At 35.3% G+C, this 20,287-nt stretch overlaps 1 protein-coding gene across 1 annotated transcript; it reads right to left on the reverse strand.

The window, feature by feature from the left end:
* Window positions 1-6,346: 6,346 nt before the first annotated feature.
* Window positions 6,347-7,522, reverse strand: EPCIP (exosomal polycystin 1 interacting protein; the record flags this gene model as incomplete). Its single annotated transcript, XM_081326493.1, has 1 exon — window positions 6,347-7,522. The coding sequence occupies one exon, from the start codon at window positions 7,520-7,522 to the stop codon at window positions 6,872-6,874; it is 651 nt and encodes a 216-aa protein (XP_081182619.1). The 3' UTR covers window positions 6,347-6,871.
* Between the last annotated feature and the right edge of the window lie 12,765 nt (window positions 7,523-20,287).

Consider the following 20,287-nt stretch of genomic DNA (forward strand, 5'->3'; position numbering starts at 1 on the left):
TAACTCATAAGATACAATCATATGTCATAAGATACAACCAACAAGTGGTAGCCAACCAATGGTTGTAGGTAATAGGAAAAGGGGGGGGCGGGAAATGACGGAGATTTTTGAAATATTGTTTTGGTTTAATATATTAAATATATATATATACAGGTAGCCCTTCACTTACGACCACAATTGAACTCAACATTTATATTGCTGAACGAGACGTTTGTTAAGTGAGTTTTGCCCCATTTTTACGACCTTTCTTGCCACAGCTGTTAAGTGAATCACTGCAGTTAAATCAATAACTTGGTTGTTAATTGAATCTGGCTTCTTCATTGACTCTGCTTGTCAGAAGGTTGCAAAAGAGGAATGCATGATCCCGGGACATTGCAGCCATCATACATATGAGTCAGTTGCCAACTGTCTGAATTTTGACCACATAACCATGGGAAGTGTGAAAAATGGTCATGTCACTTTTTCAGTGATGTTGTACCTTTGAACGGTCACTAAATGAGCTGCTGTAAGTCGAGGACTACCTGTAGTAAAATTCCAGCAAGGGATTTTACAAATTGTTGGTTACAAAATAGTAAGCTACAACTTAATTACTTCTTATTGGAGTGTGCAATACTAAAATCTTGGCTTAGTGGGCTTCTGTTAGAATGAATAAAATTTGGCTTTCACTTCATTCTCATTTTAGTGAGTAATGTCCATTAAATTGAGGGCATAGCTGCTATATCAAGTTTTTACTGCAAAAGTTGCCATACACATCAATTTTGTAATATAGATGGTGTAATGTCAGTTTTAATTATGTCTCTCTGCAACAAGATGTTATCTTAAAATTTTATATCACACTTTTTGTGTTTCAGGGCTTTTGGTGGGGAGTTACTTTTGAATCAGTCATCCCAACCAGACATCCTAATCAGTCGTCTCAACCCTATGGAGACTGAGAACTGAGAAGATGAAAGAATACAGGAAAAATGATTATGTTGTTTTGATTCCCCAAAGTAAATGAGAATGGTAATTATTTGCTGAATCCTTAAGAAAAAAAAATCCACTTGTTTCTAATGTATGGTTTATGCATACATCATGGCAAACTAACGAATATAAAAGAAGAGTATGCATGAGACAATAAGGAGAAACAAGAAGTGCATTGTTGTTATCTAATTGCATGAATCATTGTTTTAAGTTACACCTGGCATGCTAGCAAAAGAAAACAGAAAAAGGAAGATAAAGAATAATCACAGTCCTATCTGATTAAAGATAAAACTCTGAAGAGAAGAATTTACAAATACATTACAGTATGCTCTAGTCTTTTGCTTTTCTATGAAAAACACTTTGTTTCATTATTGTTTATTGTACTGTGTTACCCAATATTAAATGCTGTGGAGAGTACATTTTTTTACAGTTTAAAAAAATGAATAAATTGCTGTTTCACATTCATATTATAATATTTCCACTGCTTCTTTAATAACATTTGGAACTCTTGTTCTGTTTTTGGTTTTGTTACTAGGGGGCAGCAGAAACTCAGTTGCTGATTATTCTGCTGTTTCTTCTTCATAGAGTAGCATCATGTAGGGAATTTAGCAATCAGACAAGATTTTTGAAAAGTCCCTAACTACAAGACCATATATGTAGAAATAAATATAATTCTATCTAATTATATAGTTAGAAATTGCCTTTGGGAATATTTTTGCATTTTATCTAGCATACTGTAAATACCCCAGCATAAATAAAATTTTGGTCTGAGAAACAATTTCATAGAATGTAGTTAAATCCCACAAGAAACCCCAGGTAAATCAGTAAATAATGGATATTATTAAAACATTTAGAATGGCAATTGAAAAGATACATGAAACTGTATGATAAAATGATTTGTTTTTAAAGAATAGTTACAACACAAGAATGGGAAGAATTATGGACTAAATCTATAAAATGTTACACTGAATTATAACTTAAAGGAAAATTGGTATAAACTGTTCTACCTAGATAAAATACAACTCTGTTGATAATACCTGAGATAGACAAATCATACTATAACAAATGCTTGAAATGCCATGAAATAGAAGAAACTCTTTATTACATGTGGTGGACATGTAAAATAACCCCAAACTACTTGAAAGATACACAGAGTACAATGCAGAACATTGTGGAATTTAAATTGGTAATGAAATCACAACCTTTTTTACTAGATATAATCTCAGAAAAAACCATAATTTACTGAGATACGTGCTTAACATTTTGCTTAACATTGGGGGGAAAAATACGGTAATGACTATAGAATTGGGAATATTTTTATTTTTATCTGATTGGCAGCTTAAACTTTGAGAATATGCTGCAGCCCATTATGCTGCAGTGTCAAAATTAGTATACATACACAATAGAGGTTTAATCAAATTTAAGCAAGACTGGTTCCCGTACATATAATACAGCACACAGGATTGCAAATAGAAACACAGTATGGCTTCTAATTATATTATAAATTCTCATACCTACAAAAAGTGAATAGTTGGAAACCTAATAGTTTTTTTCTATTTTCTTTTTAAAAAAATATTTTTTAGTTTTTTAAATTCCTGTTAAATTTGTATTGCTTATCTACAGTATTTTTTCTTTACTTTTTTTATTCACACACACACACAAACACACACACACACACATACAGACTATGTATATGTAGCAATCATACAATGGAAATTTCAATACTAAGTAATCAGCTCAAAACTGAAAACTTCATTGAACAATAAATACTTCTACGTAATCTCAGCAATTTCTTTTTCTAATATCCTCAGTTTTTTATGAAGACAAAAAATATGTTTATAATACTGATATCAAAGTGTAATTAATAGAATATTTTTTATTTTCAATACTCTTAACTTATCTAAACACGTCAATAATTTTATTAATACTGTACAAATATTGTATCAAAACATTAAAATGTATCAGGATTAACAACAATATAATGGGGGGGAAGAATGATGGATAAAATAATCCATGGGAATAATTGGAAATTTGATCATTCACTTTTTACTGTGTTTAGGATTGTAAAAAATAATATCTCAACAAATATTAAAAGAAAATTCTTAAATCATACAATTGGAAGGAACCTTGATGTTCAGTTTTGTTTTTAAACATTTTCTTAGATACATTCTGCTAGATTGTTTACTGAGCATATTAAAAATAGATCAATAAGATCATTTTTAAATGTCCTCAATCACTGATGTAACATATTAACAAACTCCTTTGTATACAGTTAATAGATCTGTCATATATGGTACACATATACACTTGTCGTAATCATGGAAATACAATTCATGTATTTACAAAAACATTGCATTTTAAATTATGCATATAACTAAAGTAAATATACTATATTACAGTACATAAAGTGAGTTTAAGGCATCCTGTCTTTAAAAGTTTGGCAGGATATGGAATACTTCTTTGGTGTTTATTTATTTTTCAAATTTATGTAGGTGTCTATCTCACAAAACAAATGACTCTGAGGAGTAGGCAACAAAGTTAAAAACATCATCATTCATTGATGATGATGATTAAAAATATTAAACCTTTTTCTAATAACATTGCTCATTTTTATTTGTTTACATCATTTTTGTCTAAAGAATTAGTTATAAAATCTAATTTCTGATGTTCAGATCATCACATGTCTAAATCATAATTCAAAATTTATTCCTACTTTTAAAATGGGATTGTTTTCTCTGTGCTTCTATCTGTAATCAGTACAATAATATTTAAATGTAATGCATTAAGATAGAATAACAGAGTTGGAAGGGATCTTGGAGGTCTTCTAGTTCAACCCACTACTCAAGCAGGAGACCCTATACAATTCCAGACAAATGATTGTCCAGCCTCTTCTTTAAAACTTCCATTGTTGGAGCATTCACAACTTCTGAAGGCAAGCTGTTCCACTGGTTTATTGTTCTTACTGTCAGAAAACTTCTCCTTATTTTTAGGTTGCCTCTCTCCTTGGTTAGTTTCCATCCATTGCTTCATGTCTTGCCTTCTGGTGCCTTGGAAAATAGGTTGACCCCCTTTTTCTTCGTGGCAGACTCTCAAATATTGGATCACTGCTATCATGTCACCCCTAGGTCTTCTTTTCACTAGGTTAGACATACCAAATTCCTGCAACCATTCTTCATATGTTTTAGCTTCCATCCCCTAATCATGTTTGTTGCTCTTCTCTTTCCAGAGCCGCAACATTTTTTTTATATTGAGGTGACCAAAACTGGATGCAATATTCCACGTGTGCTCTTACAAAGCCTTATAAAGCAGTAGTACTAACACTTCACATGATCTTGATTCTATCCCTCTTTTAATCTAATCTAGGATTGCACTGGCTTTTTCAGTGGCTGCAGCATTCTGCTGGCTGTTATTTAAGTGATGATCAACTAGGATTCCAAGATCCGTCTCGCAGTTAACTGCTGTTGAGCCAACAACATAGCTCCTATTCCAGTAGTTGTTGACATTTTTCTGGGAAATATAATTTATGCACATAGCTACAACATCTCTGGGTCATTTTTTCCTTATTATGAGATTTAATTATGCTTTTCTAAAATTTCAGTGCCTTTCAATAATAATTATCACACAACCATCTGCAGTAATTCCTGTCTTCTTTCATTGGAATGCATTAATTAAGCAAACCAGCATTACCTTAATTATTCTAGTTATTACTCCAATATATTTCCTGGCATTAAATATGTATATTTTTTTATCTAATGGGCTGAAGACTACAGGTAACTGAGTTTGCCCACCCTCAACCTACATGTTGATTAGAAAGATTTTTAATGTTGTTGACTGAAAAGTGGGGTTGATATATCAATACAGGAATAAGGAACATATCATTATGGGAATCTTTGCAAACACTGCATCTGTAACATATGATCTGAATATTTTATGTGGGATTAAATATGGTACTTAGATTTTTAATAATTTCTAATGAATTATATTGCAATTAATACTGTGTCTTCCCTGACAGCGGTTTTCATTAGAAAAATGAATGTTTTTAAAAGATAGGATGGGATTGTAGTAGAAGTAACAGGGTTCATTGTATATTTATAAGTCCACTCTTACAACACTAGCTTTTAACCAGATTATTTTAGAAGGTATTAGTCAATTCCAATTTAAGTAATACTAATCTTTAATGCAAACATTTTAATTATGTGCCAATGCAATCCATTATGCAAAAGCAGATTTTCAAATATCTTCTCAAGAATGTTTATAAATTCAGAATTATGTGATTTTAGAATGAAATTTTAATAAACATCTGTGGCCATATGTGTGATACAGTTGGAATAAAAAGAGTCTGGAGTATTTTTCTGTTCTATAAAACAGCAACATTTTTATATCTACATTGTAAAGTGTACAATGAAACCTGCTGAAATGTTGAAATCCAGACTTTTTTAAAAAAAATCATTTTAGGGATATTATTCTCTAATTTAAAGGATTTATTAGATCAGTATACTTATATTTAAATGGTTTCCTTTAAGTTTTGCCTGATATATCAAACGTGTTTTCCAGGACTAGAATATTTTGGGGGGGAGTAGAATATTTGCTAGGAATTACTATCAAATATATTGATTTTGTAAACATATAGTAAATTGAATTGTGCAAATTTGGCAGTGGGAAATTCAGGTTCACAGAAAGACGTTTTTGGCTACACACCAATTTTACCTTTATGAGTTGACAAACAAACATGGTTATCTTTTACTAACTATTTTGTTCAGATTTACAAATATGAATAGTTTTGGAACAAGTACAATATAAAGTCAGTTTCAAATAAGGGAATAAATGGCCTGGCTTGCTCTGTAATTGTATAACCATTCAGACTCAGTGAGGAAACTGCTTAATGGAAGGTTTTCTTTTTCGGCTGGTATAAAATTAGAACGCCAATTTTGTGATTAAAAGTACCAGGCTAGAAACTGGAACACTATGAGTTTTAGTCTGTCAATAGACACAAAGGATCACAAAAGTCATCAAGGCTGGGTGACCTTTGGTCAGCCACTCTCTTTCAGTCCTAGGAGGAAGGCAATGGCAAGCCACTTCCAAAATTTTGCCAAGAAAACTACAAGGACTTGTCCAGAGTACTTGCCAGAAGTCAACATTTTTGCGCTCCCACAGGGAGGGCCTTCTCAGGGTACCGCCGGCAAAAGATTGCCGGCGGGTAACACCCAAGGGAAGGGCCTTCTCTGTGGGCGCACCTGCCCTTTGGAACCAGCTGCCGGTAGAGCTCAGGACTGCCCCTGACCTTCGTTCATTCCGCCGGGACCTGAAGACCTGGCTCTTTGAGCTTTTCGGCCAGGACTGAGAATTTTAATTGTAATTTTATTTTAATTGGGTTTTAATTCGAGTTTAATAGGGGTTTTATTTTATTCAAGGACTAAATTTAATTATTTTAATTGTTCTTAACTTTTGTAATTATATTGTTATTTTAAATTCCTTGTGAACCGCCCTGAGTCCTACGGGAGAAGGGCGGTATATAAGTCCAATAAACATAAACATAGACTCGAAGGGGCATACAGAAAGTATCAGGAAGGCTGTGTGCAACTCAAAAGGTACATTTCCCAGAAGAATTAAATCTTAACCTCCACATGCCTATAATGGAATAAATTAGCCTACATTTTTAATGTATCATGACTTGAACAATCATTGTTTATCAGAGTTAAAGGCTTGATTTTTATAGCATTCTGTAGATGATACTGAAATAGGAGCTATTATGACTAAAGGTAATTTATCTCCCTGTTATTTTATTTTATTTTATTTTATTTTATTTTATTTTATTTGTAATATAAAGAGCAACAGAAGCTTAGCTTCTACAGTATCTCAGGATGACTCATTTTATAATTTCTACATTGTAGAAACGGCCAAGATTTGTGTGTTAATAAATGAACGTTATGATACAACTTTTGTTACTTGGAGTAAAAAAGTTGTCCAAATGTGGAAACTGGTCTGAGATGTGGGAAATATTTTCTACACTGTATGATTTCAGTGGGCCACTGCCATTGAAAAGAGATGTGTCTAAAACAGCAACACGAGTAATCATGTTTTTGTCTTTGTATGACATCTTCAACTTGCCTGGGGCTCCATTGTCGCAGCTAGTAGAGATTGTTAAACTTTGCTGTTTTAATTGGCCATTATTCTCACTTCTTATCTGTAATTTTTGTAATCCCCAAATGGTCAAATATTTTGTCGTCAAGGGAATAGTGCCACAGAGTGAGAGTTTTAGATTGTGCACAGATGTAACATTGAACAGGATTCTCAACATATCACTTTCAGTGAACCAAATTACCAAATTATCGTAGTAGGTTTTGTCTACTGTATAGGGCAAAACAGTCTTACAGTTACAAATTAGATTTGCCAGGATATAATCACAATCATTAATTGCATCAGGGGGACACATGCACTTACGAATTATATTTTCTTTGGTAAAAATAAGTGTGTTGTTTTTTTCACGGCACATAAAACTGTCTACACAGAAGCTTAACAGACCAATCAAAAAGAGATTATTCCTGTGGGCTGAAAAAGCCATACTTTTTGTGGAGCTGATAGCTCTAGGACCCTCACTTACTTAAATCAGTGGAGGGGACATTTCAATCAGAAAACAGGTTTTGCTCCAAAGCGAAACAGCATCCATTTATATGTGGGAGTACAATGAAATGGTTGAGAGTTGGGATCAGCAGTTCTTGGAAATTTATTCTATCCTCTTTACAGCACAGAAATGGATTAAACCCAAGCCGAAATCCTTATTTCTTTATTGGAATTTTCCCATTTTTCACTTTTTGCTTCCATTGGGACTGTAAGTCACTGTCTTCTAGTTTCATCTCTCATTTTGTAAATTTGAGGGAGTGATTTAATTCATAAGATCATTGCAAGGATAAAAAAAAGGCTGGATATGTCCAAATATTAATGCAAAGCTGTATTCCTCTGTAGGTTTCAGTATAACTCTCTTGCAGGCTTAAATATAATAATCAGATGAAAGATGCGCCTGGAACCAATTTTCCAGAACCTTTCTTGAGGTTAAGCTTGACGCATATCTGTTTGCCTGGTAACGGTCAGAGATGTTCAGAGACTTTTATAGTGAAACATGTCTTACATAAGTATCTGTAAGGGCCATATGCAGCCACTTCAGGGGATCTGAAAAACAAATAAGCTTTATTTATTTATTATTACTAAAATCTCTGTGCTACTCCATTCCAGGCTGGCAGGATGTAAGAAAAGATACTGCTTTAAAAACTGGAAAAAAATACAGTAATAAAGATATAATCTACAAGGGGTTTGCGAAATATAACTTCAGACCCAGAGCAAGGGACAATGTACACTAGGTATCAGTTTTGCATCAATAGTATGGTAGTTGCTCTGATTTTCTCACAGGCTGGTGACTAGTAGATTTCTCCAGCCCATTAGAAAATACAGAAACCCAGGAACTACACCCAGTTATCTACACAGCAGGTGTCGTTTTTTTTAAAAAAAATAAAGTACAGTAGTAACCCCATTCAATCATTTTCTAAAACAGTTGCAACGTTCTGTTACCTTATTTTCCATGTATTCTTGGAAAAGTTACATGACTGGAAAATAACTAACTGAATTAAGACAGCAGTGACATCCTTGATTTATAGTTTTTGATTGAAATATTTGGAATTGTGTTTTGCCTCTGCAGGCAAATTTCTAGTAATCCGAACTTATTCCCATTACAATGATGCTTCAAAAAGGGTAGTCTTCTACTTATGGATGAGGGCTGGTCCAAAAGCTTTCATGAGATAGGCAGACTTTTATTGTTTCTGCAGGCAGTTTTTGCAACTCTTTTGTAAACGTTGCATAGAGAATTTAAAAGGGAGTTGAGATTGAAGGTCATCAATCTCAGTCTTATTCCAAACAAGCAGCATCCCATGTATTATTATTCTGTTCTGTCATGCACACCCCATTCACCCACTCTGCTTTGCACTGTCCCCTCGTGCTTTCCCCAACCTATGCAGCACCTCTTGCGCACCTCCTCAATCCACACCTTCCCTCCTCTGCACCTTCCATGACCTACATGGCACCTTTCGCACACCCCCAGGCACCTTTCCTGACGTGCATTCCATACATGCTGTCCCAAGCCAGGCAGCACCTCTCACACACTCCTGCAACCCTCCCCATGCACCCTTCTTAAGTATACTGACCCCTAGCACTCCTCTCTGACCCATATGGGAAGAGTAAAATGTATTTTTGATTCATTTAAAATTATTCTTTTCATTTTCTTTACACTATTGCCCACCTCTGCATCATAGTGACAATGTTTATTATCCTTAAAAACATTTTAAAATAATATTCTTTTTTAAAATTAGATAAGATATATGGGGGGGGGAAAACAGGCCTCATATTTAGTTCCTGGAATTAGTTTTCTTTTAAATAAACTTGCAAATGCCAATGTTGGTTTTAAAGCATGTGGTATCATAGCAGCCCGTCACTCCCACGAAATATTTGTACCAATACTGGAAGACTTTTAAGCTGAGATTGAGCAACTGAGGTATTCAAAATTAAAAGATTTAATATAAAATGCCAGGAAACTGTAATCACTGAATGGCATATTGCAAAAATGGCAACTAACATACTTTATAGTGAAGTGCAACACTTAACAAGGTATCCTTCAATAGGCCTTAAAGGATACTTTTATAGCACGTTTTAAAAATTGCCTGGTGTAGGGTTAATTGCTAATGCCAACAAATATAAACCTTAAATATTTATTTCAGAAGATTACTGAAATAAAATTTAAATTAGTAGGTACAGGGTTTCTGGATGTTGAAAAAAACTGCAACTGGACTGCCTTTTCACAATTTAGTTATATTAAGTACTATTTATCCAATAGTATAGCGTCATCTGCTATCCCCAACAATTTCATACCTTTATCTAGTACCTTAAGTAAACAGCAAGTATATTCAAATTTAATCCTAAATTTCGGTGTATTCCATGAACTCTGGCTAGCATAGCATCTATTCTCATGGGAACTTTCATCAAAGTTTGAAATCCTACATTTGGATTTCTTTGTGTATTTACAGCAAAGGCCAAATTCATCTGGGCAAGGAACAGAGCCTCCTTAGTAATTCTTCAAGACATTTATCTACAGACAAAGAAAACAAACCTCCCTCCCTGTTTCCCCCCCCTTCCTAAATCTGGCAGTTCTAAGTATTTGTAGTTGTGGCTTAAACTGGCATAACTGATTTTCATCAATATACCTTCACTGCAGTATGTAGGGAAAAGTTTTGAAAGGTCAAAATGAGAACTCTGAATTTTGTTGGGAATTCCTTCTGTTCTGCCATCAGTTGGAATATATTTCAACGTTACATTGCTTTTTCTTTCATGTTGTTGGAAGGATTTATTTACCAGTTGGCCAATAATTCAAGAGAAGCCAGATTAAAAATGTTCTAAAACTGGAATATGGTATCAATAATTCTTACAGAATTAATTTTATTTCATTGTGATACTTGTGTCTATTCAACAGACACAAGTATCACAGCATACCATAGAAATCATACCATAGAAAACAATCTATTTATTGCATAATATACTTTCATTTTATCATATATTCAGGGCACACTTAACAGGGCACCAACTTTATTTTGGTCATATTCTTATTATCTTAATCCATTAAGTAGACTGAAAAAATAATAGCACAACCCTACTTAAACCTCATGTTGTTGAAAGCAGTCCAAATTCATCTTATTGACTTCAAAGGGACTTTCTTCCAGAAAAATTACTTATAAAAATCTCTATTCGTTACAATCAATTCTGTAATTTTTCCAAAAAAATTATAAAATATTCATTTTAATTACAGTCATTTCAGAGCCAAATAACTGCATAGAATAGCACCTTTGACTACGTATATTACATAGAGCAGGAAGTTGTACAGGTGAAGCAAACCATAATCCTACTATTTTATTGGGGAGATCCTTTTTCACACCTATGCTTCTACAAGTCGAGATAGGGGTTTTCTAAATAAGGTGAGATAAGAAATGGCATAAAACGAGACACATCAAATCAGGCTTAGAGCCTCAGACAATTGCAGTTTGATACCCGTCAGCCTGTGACTGATCTCAGCTGAACTAAGGAAAGTTCTCTTTGGCTAAATCTGTAGAAGACTGCTAAGGAAGTTAATGGGAAAAATGTTTCCCATTTGCTCTTCTTCCAGCAACCTTTCTCCATATCCCATAGTATTTCAAAAACTGTTTCTGGGGTGGCAGTTGACCACAGGAGAGAGGTGATGGGATACTGGTTTTTGTTCCTATAAATCATCTTAAACAACCATAGATACATACATCCTACAGCAATAATTCTGGATTGACATTCATTTTGTACAAGGCTCTACATACAGATGTGAAAAAAGCCTGTTCTTATTTAGAAGACCTTATAAATCTTTTCATAGTAAAGCAGCACAAAACTCAAGATTCAGAATTACATTTCCACTGACAACAGAAGTTTCTGGTTGACTGTGATGCAATGCTGCTGATGTGGAACTGCTTATTTCTTAACACAAGACATTTCTTTTCTCTCTTTCTGAAATAACCAATGTACACTTTTTTGGGGGAAAATAAAGAGTACTTACATTTGCAGCTTGTGAGCAGTTTCGCTGTACGTTTCTTCTCTTTGTAGATCTTGTCTTCTAACTGTTGATTTCCTTTCTTTTGACAGCCTGGCTAATCAGCAAGACTAAAAGGAATGTGCGGCCTTGCACTTGCTGTTCTTTTATGTTTTCTGGAAGCTAGCAGCAGCCCTAATTGCCATGACAACCAGGACCAATGCTGGAAGCCTTCATTAATAATTAAATAAATCACATACCTGGTTTATTAATCCTTTTTGCATTCCTCCTTGGGTGCTTCACGCTATTAGATTTTTGTCCTGGAAATAAGAGGACATCTCTTAAAAAAAACAACCATGCAGTTTTTGAAATGAACTTTTTGCACTTTCTTAGATGTCTGTGTGTGGTAAGAGCAGCTTTTTCCTACCTGTTCTCTTTCAGATATGTAGGGAGTACGATTCTCAGAATCCCCTATAAATAGCCAGAGTGATTGATGAAAATTGTGGTTTCTTAAACATCTGGAGAGAATTAGTTTAGGAAAGGCTGCTTAAGAGGGCACAGATTCTCCCCCCCAGCCCCATGCTAGCTATTTTTCTGTAGAAGAGAAACAAGTAAAGAGTAGGAAGAGGCAACAGTCAAGGAGTATGTTGAATGAAGATAAAAGGACCTGGATTTTTTAAAAAAATCATCATTGTGAATACATGACAGTTGTACTGTATGGCATACCTTACAGATATGCTGAATACAATGCTGAATTTTTGAAGCTTTGACTAGGCTTTATTTACCTGACTTCAGAATCTTCATTAATGCTGCAAAAAATATTGCTCGAATTTTGGAATGGAGTGTGTGTGTGTACATATATATAATTATACAAATATTTTCAATTATTTTTGTAGCCCACTATATATTATCAATATACATTATTGCAAAATATGCAATTTAGATTTGCTTGCTCAAGTATATGTAGAGTAAATAAAGGACAAAATAGTTCGTTTAATGGCTTATTTGTTTTATTGGAGCTTTTCTTCTGTTATATTACTCTAGGTTCACCCAAGAAAAAATAGTGAGTGAATAGAATCAATTATTCAGGTAAGAATGCAGTATAATAAGAATAAATAAAAGCTGAAAGATAATCCCTGAAGTTTTTAAAGATAATCACCAAGTGCAAAATAATCCCTGGAACTGAGATTTAGTTGTTTCGTATACTCTGAGTATCCATAAAATACTTTGCAATGGATATTTACATCAAATTTAAATCTAGGACTGTGTAGAAAATTAGGAGACTTGAGAAATAGGTGCCTTTAATCAATGGAGTTATTTAAAATTACAGATAGTCCTCAATTTACAACCGTTCATTTAGTGACTGTTCAAAATTACAGCCACATTGAAAAAAGTGATTTACAACCATTGCAGCATCCCCATGGTCACATGATCAAAATTCAGATACTTTGCAATTGGTTCATATTTATGACGGTTGCAGTGTCCGGGGGTCATGATGTCAGCTTTTGTGACCTTCTGACAAGCAAAGTCAATGGGGAATTCAGGTTCACTTCACAACCAATTTTATTACTTTAACGACTGCGGTGATTCACTTAGCAACTGTGGAAAGAAAGGTCATAAAATGGGGCAAAACTCATTTAACAAATGTTTCACTTAGCGACATAAATTTTGGGCTGAGTTGTGGTCATAAGTTGAGGACTACCTGTATTTTCATTTCTTGCCTTATTTTCTCCTTCATTGATTGTCATCTGATTCAACAGGCTAAAGTAAACCTGACTTGCAATTATGGCTGTTGAAATGCATTTAGAGGGCAATAATTTGGAGAAAGTTATTGAGATCATCTTATTTGCAGATGTGTCAGAGTATTGTTATGGGTAAATAGTGAATACTTCAAGCCTGCCATGAATATCTGAATTCAGTACAATTCTATTTATTTTCTCTAATGGCACTCATACATGAACAGTCGTACACAAGAGAAGGCCTTCCTTACAGAATGGTGGATTTCTTAGAGGTCAGCGCTTGGGCAGTACATCTGCATGTTCAATGGTTTCTTATGGTATTGTTAAATTTAGCTCATTTTTTTAGCTCATTCAACTGCCACTTATACATTCTTTATCATTTTTATCTAATTATTCCAACTACCCATCTTCCTAAGAGAACTCATGATACATTTCGCTATCAACATGCCTAGTCTGGAAGTCTAGAGCTGTCGGTTTGGGTATAGACGTAGCAGATCCATTTCTGATTCATCATCATTTTCTTTGCACTTTTATGAAGAGACCTGTCTTCTTCACTTGTAAACTTTCCCCCTCATTTGTCATCCGCATTCAAAAATGCTTACAATGCATCCTATAGTACATTATTGATTATTGTTTCCATAATCAATTATTATAATTGTCATTATAATGATAAATGAATAGAAGGGATTATAAAAATTAGTATATAAGCAACATAAAGGTAAAGGTAAAGGCTCCCCCGCACATGCGTGCTAGTCGTTTCCAACTCTAGGGGCCGGTGCTGATCTCCGTTTCAAAGCCGAAGAGCCAGCGCTTGTCTGAGGACGTCTCCGTGGTCATGTGGCCGGCATGACTAGATGCCAAAGGCGCACGGAACGCTGTTACCTTCCCACCATAGTGGTCTCTGTTTTTCTACTTGCATTTTACGTGCTTTTGAACTGCTAGGTTGGCAGAAGCTGGGGCTAGTAACAGGTACTCACTCTGTTATGTGGCACTCGGGATTCGACCCGCCAAACTGCCGACCTTCTGATCGACAAGCTCAGCGTCCTAACCCACTGAGCCACCGCGTCCCTTCATAAGCAACATAATTAAATGCAATTCTAGTGGGTATTGCATAGCTGTTTCTCAATAAAATGAAATATGAAATTTAATTTAGAGATATGCTGATGGTGTAAAACATGTATTGCTGCTGATAGTGTCATATTGATTTATTCTATTACTATTACTAATATTCCTATATGGGTTGTATAACTTTCATAAACCTGTGTAGAAGATTTTTTGCTAGCAAAACAATACAATCAGTTCAGATTTGTAATGTGCATATGTTTGTGTCAAAAAGTAACTTTTAAATGTGATTATTTGTGTGTATGTGTTTTAGAGAAAATGTTACTATAGTCTTCAATTCTCTGGATCTTATTCTTGGTTTTTAAACTCAGTTGCTTTAAGCCTTACTTGTACTGGGAACTTAAGGTCTGTGCATACCTTTCAATACCAGAGCTCCCCCTGCTGATAAAAATGCTGATGATTTGAGTTGTTTTAGGAACAGATGGGAGGGGGAGCCATTTGCTACTATTACCTCCATAGTGGTATTCTACCTACTTCAAACTAGCCATGTTTGCTTCTAGCAGAGAAGCATTGCTACTTTCAACAAATAGTCCCAGGTCTTTGCACTAGATTTTATGAGACTGGTACAGATGAAGAGTGTGTACCTGTGAAAGGGAAAGGGAAGGAAATTTCCTCACTTACACTATTAAACAAAAGAAATTTCTCTCATGGGTGATGGAACAAGTGGAGCTTAATCAATCAGGCATTTATGAAAAATAAGAAAATATCTATCTGAATCTCAAATGAGTATTGCTTAATGATTGTGTTCACAACACTTAATCAAACCATGCAGACAGTGCAGTCATGTGACATATTAAGTGGCTTAATTTTGATAAGAGGGGTATGCACGTATACGTGGTTTTCTGTGTTGTTCAGACTCTATTAAAAAGGCAAAGGTTCCCCCGCACATGCGTGCTAGTCGTTTCCAACTCTAGGGGCCGGTGCTGATCTCCGTTTCAAAGCTGAAGAGCCAGCGCTTGTCCAAAGACGTCTCCGTGGTCATGTGGCCGGCATGACTAGACGCCAAAGGCACACGAAACGCTGTTACCTTCCCACCGTCGTGGTCCCTATTTTTCTACTTGCATTTTACATGCTTTCAAACTGCTAGGTTGGCAGAAGCTGGGACGAGTAACAGGCGCTCACTCTGTTATGCGGCACTCGGGATTCGACCCGCCAAATTGCCGACCTTCTGATCTGCTCAGCGTCCTAACCCACTGAGCCACCGCGTCCCACCTCAGACTCTATTAATTAATACTAAATGAAGCCAGACAATGGATTATTTCAGTAATGCCAAAGATCTCAGTCACTCTGCACAGTGCAAACTTATTATAATGGGTTATTAAGTACATCCAACTTAAAAGCAAGTTAGAATGGTAACATTGAACATTCATGGCAGTTTTTATTCATGGCAATCTACTGTATGATTATTTCCTCTTATACTGGAAGCAATCCATTAAAAAAAAGTCTCTCCTTTAAAAATTAGTGGAGTTAAATCTAATTGTTATTCTTTATCCTGTTTAATCACTAGACTGGCAACAATTCTTTCAAAATCTGTTTCATTTTTAATAAAGTTATAACGCTTCTCATATAACACAGAAAACTATTCACTCAATGTAATATTAATTGTACTCATTAATGCACATGTTGCACACAAAATATAGTGAAACGTAACAAAGATTAATGCAAAGTCACAGAAAAAAAATGTTATTGCCTTTCCCCCCCTCCTATTTTGTAATATAAATTTTATATATTATAGTAAAGATTGCATCCTGGATCCTTACTTGAGAATATATTTTTAAAAAGCAAAATGGTAATATATTACAAAAGAGGACAAGAGAATTTTTGTAAAAAGATCAGCAAACAGATAAAATGAAGGATAAATTGGACAAAATTGGTAACTACAGAATCCATGGAGGCTTATCTTACAGTGTTTAAGTTTAAGTTTATTGAATTTATATACCGTCCTTTTCCCGTAGGACTCAGGGCGGTTTACAAGGTATTTAAAAACGTCAATACAATACAAAAGTTAAAAGCAATTAAAAATAATTAAATTTAATCCCTGAAAAATATAAAACCCCAATTAAAAACTCTCAGCCTGGGCCGGAAAGCTCAAAGAGCCAGGTCTTCAGGTCCCAGCGGAATGAACGAAGGTCTGTGTTATCAAACAGGAGATTTTTGGAAGGAGGTTATTTTTCCTTTCCTGCTAAATATTCACCAGTTCAAATTCCCTGCTCTAGTCCCTCCCCCACTGAGTTTACTGTGTTATTCCAATGCTTCTTAATGTTTGTCATGGCTAATTATATAATAATACAGTAGTCTCTAAATTCCCACTTGAGATACTTTTACAGCTTGTTGCTCTTTATACTGTATGTACAGAAATAAATTCCTAGGAAGATTAATTTATTGGTCCTAGGACCTAGAATAAGTAATTCTTTCTTTATTCCTTTAATATCTTGGATTTATAGTTCCTTCGATTTATCAGGGGTGTAGGTATTGATTAGGGAAGTATTTATTATTTATCTCTAGAAGTACAGCGTGCAAAAACATTAGACCAACTCTACAGTAGATCACAGGCTACTCCATTCTGTACATAAATATGGTACTGAAATCCCAGTATAATAATTATAAAATGATTGCTCATTGGAAAACTGAATGCATTGTCAAAATAATATCTTTAGAGGGCACTCTGTAGCTTACTTGGTTCCTTCAGAGTTTGGTAAGGCTGTTTAAAGTAGTCTTGTTTTTAACGCTCTCATACTTTCAAGGGAAAATATTGATAAAAATATACATTATTTTGACTTCCGGTGGCTGCGCGGCGCCGGAGACAGCCTTCCCGGGCTGCCCGCGGCTCAGCTGAGTGATTTTCGCCCGAAACAGCGCCGATCAGCTGTTCGGGCGAATTTGAAGCCCCCTCCTCGGGAGAAGAGGAGGGGGTGAGGCCCCAGGTAGGGGTCGAGTTCTCCGGGGCCGCCTGAGCTTGCAGCTTGGGCGGCTGAAGGATCGAACTCCCCCGTAGCCTGGGTCGCTCCCAGCTGGCCAGCGCCTCTGCTCCTGATTTCATGGAGCAGAGCCAGGCGTCTGCGACCACCCCTGCCTGAAGGAAGGACTATGGAATAAAAAGAGCAGGCAGAGCGGTACAAGAGGAAAAGGTGAAGAGGATTATTTTATTTTACTCTCGAGCTTGATGGACTTTTTAAACTTAAAGTGAAAGTGCGTCACAATTGAAAGTAAAAGATGGCGGCTAAACCTCCCCCTAAAACTCTTCGGAGTGCTGGAACTTCTCCGGTGCAACAATCATCATTGCAGGCATTGCATCCTCCTGATGTATTGACATCAAAGGATTTACAAGATGCTCTTGAAAAACATACTCAGGTAATTTTGGAATCAATGGGTGATAAATTTGCGTAGATGGAGGAGAAATTGGAGAAGTTGGAGGAGAGAATGGAGGAGAGGATGGAACAGAAGTTCAGTGTGATGAAGGTAGACATTTTGTCTTCAGTGTATAAAGTGGCTGAATGTGTGGAAGATTTGGAGGAAAAAGTGGAAGATTTGACTCAAAAGAATGCCATATTAGAAGCAAAAGTATTGGAGAATGAAGATTTAAGAGACAAAATGGATAGAGAATTGAGTCTTGCTCAATATTTCCAGATGCAGTTTGCCATTAGAATCAGAGGTTTAAAGGAGAATATTAAGGAAGATCTAAAGCAGCTGGTTTCTGAGGCTCTCGAAGTGGTATTGAATCAGCCAGCATCTGAAATAAAAGGAGGCATGGATAAAGTGTTTCGTGTGAACTCATGGATTGCTAGACAGAGAAAGTTGCCTAGAGATGTGGTGGTTTATTTTGCAAAAAGGGAAATTAGAGATGAAGTTATACAAGCTGCCTATGATACTAAAGTTGTGATTGCTGATCAAGAAGTTCTGGTTCTAAAAGAAATTCCTCCAAAGATTTTAAGGAGAAGGAAGGATTTTACATTTCTTGTGCAAGAGCTCAAGCAACGAGATATAAGGTTCAGATGGGAGATCCCAGCTGGGTTGATGGTGATGCATGAAGGTAAAAGGTACTGTCTGGTTACTGTGATGCAAGCGCGTGATTTTTACAACAATGTTTTAAAAGCAATCCCATTAACACTTCTGGAAGCTGCAAAGGGATCTGGAGAAGGAGAACATCAAGAGGCTGAAGATGGACAGATAGAGGAGAATGGTGCTGGAGGAGATCAAGTTACAACTTCTTTGGATGATCCCAGAGAACAGAGGGTGACGCGTGCTGCTTTAAAACGATCAAAAAAGATAAAAGAACAAGATCAGCAGAAGTCTATGGAACTTTCACAACGTACTTACAGCCAAGCAGTGGGAGGTGGGAAAAGATTTGGGTGAGGAATGTAAAATTTACACAAGCTTGAAATCTAAGAGAGAATTTTTACAAAATGTTTTATGGATGGCATTTAGATCTTAAAAAGCTAAGTATGTATCTGAATTATTAGCCTAAATGTTGGAGGTGCGGTGATGAAGACGCAATATATTTTCATATATGGTGGACTTGTAAAAAGGTTAAGGCTTTTTGGATAAAAGTCTGGTGGAACATATAGAAGATTTTTAAACGGAGGTTAAAGTTTTGTCCGCAACTTTTTTTTTGTGTGTGTTTTGTTGGGAATAATTACAGATGCTACAGTTGTGGACACTAAGTTGATGTTGAATTTAATTACGGCAGCAAGACTTTTGATAGGTCAGTACTGGAAGAAAGAGGAACTGCCGATCATAGAAGAGTGGACTTTAAAGGTTTCCGACCTGGTTGAAATGGCGAAGATTTCGGCCTATTTGAAAGATTACTTGCAAAAACGCTATATTATGGAAGGGAGAAAATGGATTGAGTTTATCCAGAATAAGTATAGGGTTAAGAAGTTTCATGTAGTATTTGAATAAGTCTTCTTTCTTTTTTTCTTTTTCTATCCTAGTTTTTTATATATATATTTAATATTACTAAGGTTTGTTTTATCCTATATAAGCTAGAGAGTGATAGATTTTAGAGTTTATGGTTGTTAGTATATGGTTGTTTATGATTGTTTTTTTTTATATATACCTTGTATTTAGCTCTGGGAAGTCGGGGGGGGGAGGGGGGGAGGGGGGAGAGGAAGGGGGGGAGGGAGAAGGGAGGGGGAGGGGGGATTTTTAAGGGAAAAATTGTATGTTAAAACTTTTCAATAAAAAAAAATATACATTATTTTTTATATATCAGCATCATTTTCATTAGTGTGTTTTTCATTCTTTGTTCAAGAAGTGCATGAAAAAAGAGAAGATACTTAACATTTTTATTAACAATACGGTCAATACCCATAATGATAAGCAAGGCAAAAAAAATCATAAAATAGGATAAAAGATCCCATTGTGAACAATTTGGATATGATTAGAACAATGTTTTGCCAGTTGCTGATACTGTTAAAAGTAGCACTTAATCTCGCATACAGAACTGTACAAAAATTGTCGCTATAATAATTTAACACAATTATTTTTTTTCAGAGTTTTTCCCAACCTGGACCCCCCCCCCCAAATGTACTAGCCAAGTTCCATAACTCCAATCAGTATATTTATTGTATATATATGAAAGTGCATGGTTTCTAAGGGATTAGAACAAAGAAAGAAAATAATATATTCAAGCTGCATGATGATACATTGCTAGATATAAATTGTAATATGTTAAAAATTAAGTTGAGAAGTATAATAGGTGAAACAGAAGTAGAAAATAGTTTGCCACTAGTAATATCAAACTGTAGTTCCATTCATTCACATTTCTAATAATGAAAATACCCTGTCAAGTGAATAAAGAGTACAATACAATTTAATAACACTAAACTGAATTTAAAAGATAAATGTCACAATGAATGCTGATTTAATCAACTCTTTCCTC

The sequence above is a fragment of the Vipera berus genome (genome assembly GCF_964194415.1).
Source record: "Vipera berus genome assembly, chromosome: 4".
Lineage (NCBI taxonomy): Eukaryota > Metazoa > Chordata > Lepidosauria > Squamata > Viperidae > Vipera > Vipera berus.